Genomic DNA, 5,354 nt, shown 5'->3' with positions numbered 1-5,354 from the left:
GCCAGAGCCCTTCCCCCTCTCCTTTAAAACAGGCAGTTATAAGTTCTTTCTGGAGACATTTTCTCCTGTTCTTCACAGCAGTCATCACTGCCTATCAGAAATCCTCTTGCTATATTCTTTTTTTTGTTTTTGTTTTTGTTTTGTTTTTTGAGACAGGGTTTCTCTGTGGTTTTGGAGCCTGTCCTGGAACTAGCTCTTGTAGACCCGGCTGGTCTCGAACTCACAGCGATCCTCCAGCCTCTGCCTCCCAAGTGCTGGGATTAAAGGCGTGCGCCACCACCGCCTGGCTGCTATATTCTTTTTTGAGACAGAATCTCTTTACATAGCCCGGGCTGTTCTGGAAGTTGCTCTGTAGACCACCAGGCTGGCCCCGGACTCAAGAGATCCACTCACCTCTGACTCCCAAGTGCTGGGATTAAAGGTGTGCACCACCCACTCCCCACCAAGCTTGCATTTTCAGTTGATCTGCTGCAAACAAAATTTGTCTTGTTTCTGGTCTGAATGAATTCAATTTGAAGTGTTTTTGAAGTAAGCTCAGTCCTAACCACGACACCTGGGAGGGGTATGAAAACAGCTCAAGAATAATTTTTGAGGGCACAAGACTCTTATTTTCTTGGATGGTTCTCACAAGCACTCAGAATTCTCACAGGGCTCCATTCCTGGACCAACACTTTGTTTTGTTTTTCGAGATAGGGTTTCCCTGTAGCTTTGGAGCCCATGCTAGAACTCACTCTGTAGACAAAGCTGAACTCATAGATATTTGCCTGTCTCTGCTTCCCAAGTGTTGGGATTAAAGGCAGGCACCACCACCGCCGGTCTTGACACTCTTGATAATTGGTTGGGTTCAGAAAATCGAACACACATAGAGACAAGAAGTGTATTCTTTATTCACACTCAGTGGTAGTTGACCCTCCATTGACTGGGTTGGATTTTGCAATCTTACTCAAATTGGCTAGTCTGAAAAGAAGAAATAGAGGAAGGGGAAATGGTTACTGTTCCAGACCATCAAATTCCTAAAAGAAAGCAGTGAGCCTTTGTGTGAACTTTTACTGGGTAGAAAAACTGTGTGAAGTTTTACTGGGTAGGAAGGATTAGAACACTTGGCAGGCCCCAGGGCAGAGCACACACATTTGATTGTAGCGCTTCTGAGGCAGAAGTAGGTGGATCTGTGTGTGAATTCCAGGCCAGCCTGGTCTAATAGTATCAGGAGATCCAGAACTACATAATGAGATCCTGTCAGGGGGCATGGTGGACAGGATTTTTGTTTGTTTTGTTCTCCGAGACAGGGTTTCTCTGTGTAGCCTTCGCTGCCCTGGAAATTGCTTTGTAGACCAGGCTGGTTTCGAACTGTCTCTGCCTGCCCAGAGCTGGGATTAAAGGCGTATGCCACCACTGTCCTTCATGGACGGGATCTTTTTTTAAAAAATATTTTAATTCCCTATCCTAATAAACACAAGTTTTATAGTACTTGATAGAAAAGACACATAATATTTCTTAGAGCGAGGCCCCTGAAGTTGACATTCATTTGCACGCGCATAGACACACAGCGAAGCTCCTGAAGTTGACTGACATTCATTTGTACACGCACCGACACACGCACAGCTCGTCGTGCTGACCTCTGAAATCTCGCTAACCCCTACCTTCCCGTCTGGTCCCGCCCCCGTCATCCTATTGGCCGAACTCCCCTCGTGGCGGAAACTTGCTTCTCACGCTATCCTATTGGGTACGCCGTTGACGTCGGAAAGCTCAACCAATGGGGAGCCACCGGAGTCGGCGAGTCCCGGGCCGGGCGCTTTCTCCAAATGTCTTGAGCACCGCCCGTCCTGGTTTGCCTGTGAGTGCGCAGCCCGGTTCCTTTAGCGGGCTGGGGCCTTCTGGACCGTCGGAGAGGCCGCCGCCGGAGCGTCATCCGCCCCCTCTTTTCTGGGGTCCCCGGACCCAAGCAGCCGGCGGGACTTCAGCTTGCCGTCACCTCTTCTCCAGAGTTCAGGGACGACGCTGGCCGCCCTCGGGCGCAGCTACGCCCACAAGTAAGAGGAATGGGAACCGGGGCCAAAGTTCAAGGTGTCATCCCTACACGGGGGAGGCCGAGGCAGGAGGATAGACGCAGATAGAGGCCCCTTTGGGCTCCTATGAAACCTTGTCTTAAACAGAAACAGGACACTTAGCGAAAGGAGGAGCAGAAAAGGCTGGGGTCCCCCATAAGGGTTTCTGACTTGGGCCCTGAAAACGTCAGTCCGGTTCCTCCTCTGTTCTTTCTCCCATTTCTCACCCCCCCCATTCTCCTGCAGGCCTTCACTTTTTCCTTTCCCTCCCTTTTCCTCTTTCCCTTCCTCGTCCTCTCCAGCTTCCCTCACTCTCCCTCCTCCCCTTCTGTTATACTCTTAACCCCTCCCTTGCCCAATCTCTGACAGGGTCTCTTGTAGTCTAAGTGGGCCTCAAAGTTGCTGTGTAGTGGGGAATGACTTTGAACTTGTGACCCTCCTGCCTCCCCATCCCACTGATGGGATTGCAGTTAAGCATCGCCACACCCATCTTTTCCTCCCTCTTACCCTTAGCGACTGGCCAGATGGAACCAAGCACCTCAACCAGGTGAGTGCCTTGCCATGGTTTCTAGAAGAAGGAAGAAGCTGGGCAAGTGGAGCAGTGGCCAATGAGTCCAAGACGCTGTTTCCTCATTGAACACCCAGTGCTGGGGCTGTGATCAGACCGAATGGTGGGGTAGGGGGGTTCTTGGGGGGGGTCCCTAACCCGCTAGTCTCTGAATGTGGTCATCTCTTCTTCTGTTCAGGAGGCCTTTCACCATCGATGACTTTGAAATAGGGCGTCCTCTGGGCAAGGGGAAATTTGGGAATGTGTACCTGGCTCGACTCAAGGAAAACCATTTCATTGTGGCCCTGAAGGTCCTCTTCAAGTCCCAGATAGAGAAGGAGGGATTGGAGCATCAGCTTCGACGGGAGGTGGAGATCCAGGCACACCTACAGTAAGCATGGTCTGTGTGGGATGCCAAGCTGGGGTTTCAGGCTCCCGCTTTCCTCCTGCTGGCCTGATCTCTGAATGTGGTCTTCCCCAAGAGTTCCAAAGAAGCTCTCCGTTTTCACCCTGAAGATTTTTCTCTGTAGCTCATTCCAGTTAGATCGAGTAACATTCTCTCCCAGTGTTGGACACACCAGTCTTATGTGTGTACCTTTGTGAAGGTCAGATGTCAAACCTCCGGTATTGCTCCTCAGGTGACATTTTTTTTTAAATCATTCCTTTATCCCCAGCACTTGGGAGGCAGAAACAGGTCACTGAGTTTGAGGCCAGCCTGGTCTACATAGTGAATTCCAGGCCAACCAGGGCTACACAATAGACACAAGTAGTTGAATTGTTGTTTGTTTTGCCTTGATTTTTGAGACAGGTTTCTCTGTGTTGCCCTGGCTGTCTTGGAACTCGCTCTGTAGACCAGGCTGGCCTTGAACTCACAGAGATCCACCTGCCTCTGCCTCCTGAGCGGTGGGATTAAAGACGTGTGCCACCATTCCCCAAAAGAAGTAGTTGTTTTAATTTGTTAGGGGATGGGGCGGCATGTGGGCCGTGTGTGTCGCAGTGTGGAGAACAGCTTGCAGGAGTTGATTCTCACCTTCCGCCATACTGGTTCTGGGCACAGAACTCAGGCTGGCAGCCTTGGCAACAAGTGCTGTTCCGTGCTGTGCCTTCAAGCCTGCCCTGACTTTCCCTCATTCCTCCTCAGACATCCGAATGTCCTACGCCTGTACAACTACTTCCACGATGCTCGCCGGGTGTACTTAATTCTGGAATATGCTCCACGGGGCGAACTCTATAAGGAGCTTCAGAGAAACCGTGTGTTAGATGAGCAGCGTACAGCCACGGTGAGGGGAGCTCTGGGGCCCTAAGGGTTGAGCATGTGATGAGTTACTCTTTGTGGTTGCCAATATCTCCTTCCCACTTTTTCTTAATTTATTATTATTATTATTATGGGTTTTTTTTGAGACAGGGTTTCTCTGTGTAGCTTTGGAGCCTGTCCTAGAATTTTTTCTGTAGACCAGGTTGGCCTTGAACTCATATAGATCCTCCTGCCTCTGCCGCCCTAGTGCAGGGATTAAAGGCATGTACTATCACCACCCAGCTTAATTTATTATTATGTGTATTTGTGTGTGACGTGGGAGGGGGAACATATGTGCCACAGTGCTCATGTGGAAGTCATAGAGGGAGGAGTCCGCTTTCTATTTCCACCTTTACATGGGTTACAGGGTCGCCAGGTCTCCAGCTTATAGGAAACTCAGGTCACCAGGCTTGCACAGCAAAGCTTCCCTACCCACTGAGATATCTTGCTGGCTTTCATCCCCCCCGCCCCACTTTCTTTCTGAGTTGGAAACATTGCTTGGTAGCCCAGGCTAGCTCAGGCTTCACCAGAATCTCCAGGCTGATCTGAAATCTGTGAGTCTCTAGGGAGAGCCCCACGTGTGCTGGTATTATAGACATAGGCCATTATACCTGACTCAGGGTGCTAGGTAGCCAAGAATGACTTGCAACTTCTATATAGCCCAAATTGGCCTGAACTTGGAGCATTCTGAGTGCTAGGATGACAGGCATGTGCCATGGCACCCAGCTTTAGACTGTTTTTATTAGAATTTTTTTCTGGGGTGCTGAGATGTAACTTGGTTGTCCACTTGTCTAGTGTGTGTACAGCCCTGGGTTCGGTGGGTTTTGGTTTGTTTGTTTTTTGGTTTTTCGGGACAGGGTTTTTCTGTTAGCTTTGGAACCTGTCCTGGAACCAGCTCTTGTAGACCAGGTTGGCCTCAGACTCAGAGATCTGCTTGCCTCTGCCTTCCAAGTGCTAGGATTAAAGGTGTGCACCACCACTGCCCAGCTCAACCCTGGGTTTGATTCCTAATATAGTTCTAGAATATTATTGTTCATAGTTTGGGAATTTTTTTTTTCTTGAAAACAGAGTCTCAGCTATGTAGCTGTGTTGGGTGGTTTTGTGTGCCAACTTGATACAAGCTAGAGTCATCAGAGGAAGGAGCTCAGCTGAGAAAATGCCTAAGTGAGACTGGCTGTAAGGCGTTTTCTCATTTAGTGATCAGTTGGGGAGTGGAAGCTGGCTGGTGCCTAGAAGACAAGCTGTGTGTGCAGGGCAGAGCCAGAGAAGTGACCCGAGCTCTCTAGAATAGTCCAGAAGGTCGTGAGTGCCGGGCGGTGGTGATGCACGCCTTTAATCCCAGCACTTGGGAGGCAGAGGCAGGCGGATCTCTGTGAGTTCGAGACCAGCCTGATCTACAGAGCTAGTTCCAGGACAGGCTCCAAAACCACAGAGAAACCCTGTCTCGAAAAAAACAAAAAAAGCCGAG

General features: G+C 49.9%; 1 protein-coding gene across 1 annotated transcript in view; it reads left to right on the top strand.

The window, feature by feature from the left end:
* Window positions 1-1,820: 1,820 nt before the first annotated feature.
* The window catches only part of Aurkc (aurora kinase C), a 7,338-nt gene continuing 3,804 nt past the window's right edge, over window positions 1,821-5,354 (top strand). Inside the window, exons 1-4 of the mRNA XM_005369279.3 lie at window positions 1,821-2,030; window positions 2,559-2,592; window positions 2,792-2,983; window positions 3,734-3,872. Of these exons, the coding sequence (XP_005369336.1) occupies window positions 2,570-2,592; window positions 2,792-2,983; window positions 3,734-3,872 (354 nt within the window). The 5' untranslated portion in view covers window positions 1,821-2,030; window positions 2,559-2,569. The remainder of the gene's footprint in view (window positions 2,031-2,558; window positions 2,593-2,791; window positions 2,984-3,733; window positions 3,873-5,354) is intronic.

The sequence above is a fragment of the Microtus ochrogaster genome, unplaced genomic scaffold (genome assembly GCF_000317375.1).
Source record: "Microtus ochrogaster isolate Prairie Vole_2 unplaced genomic scaffold, MicOch1.0 UNK47, whole genome shotgun sequence".
NCBI lineage: Eukaryota > Metazoa > Chordata > Mammalia > Rodentia > Cricetidae > Microtus > Microtus ochrogaster.
Note: the sequence above shows the minus strand (reverse complement) of the source record. Positions and strands in the feature narration are given on the sequence as shown.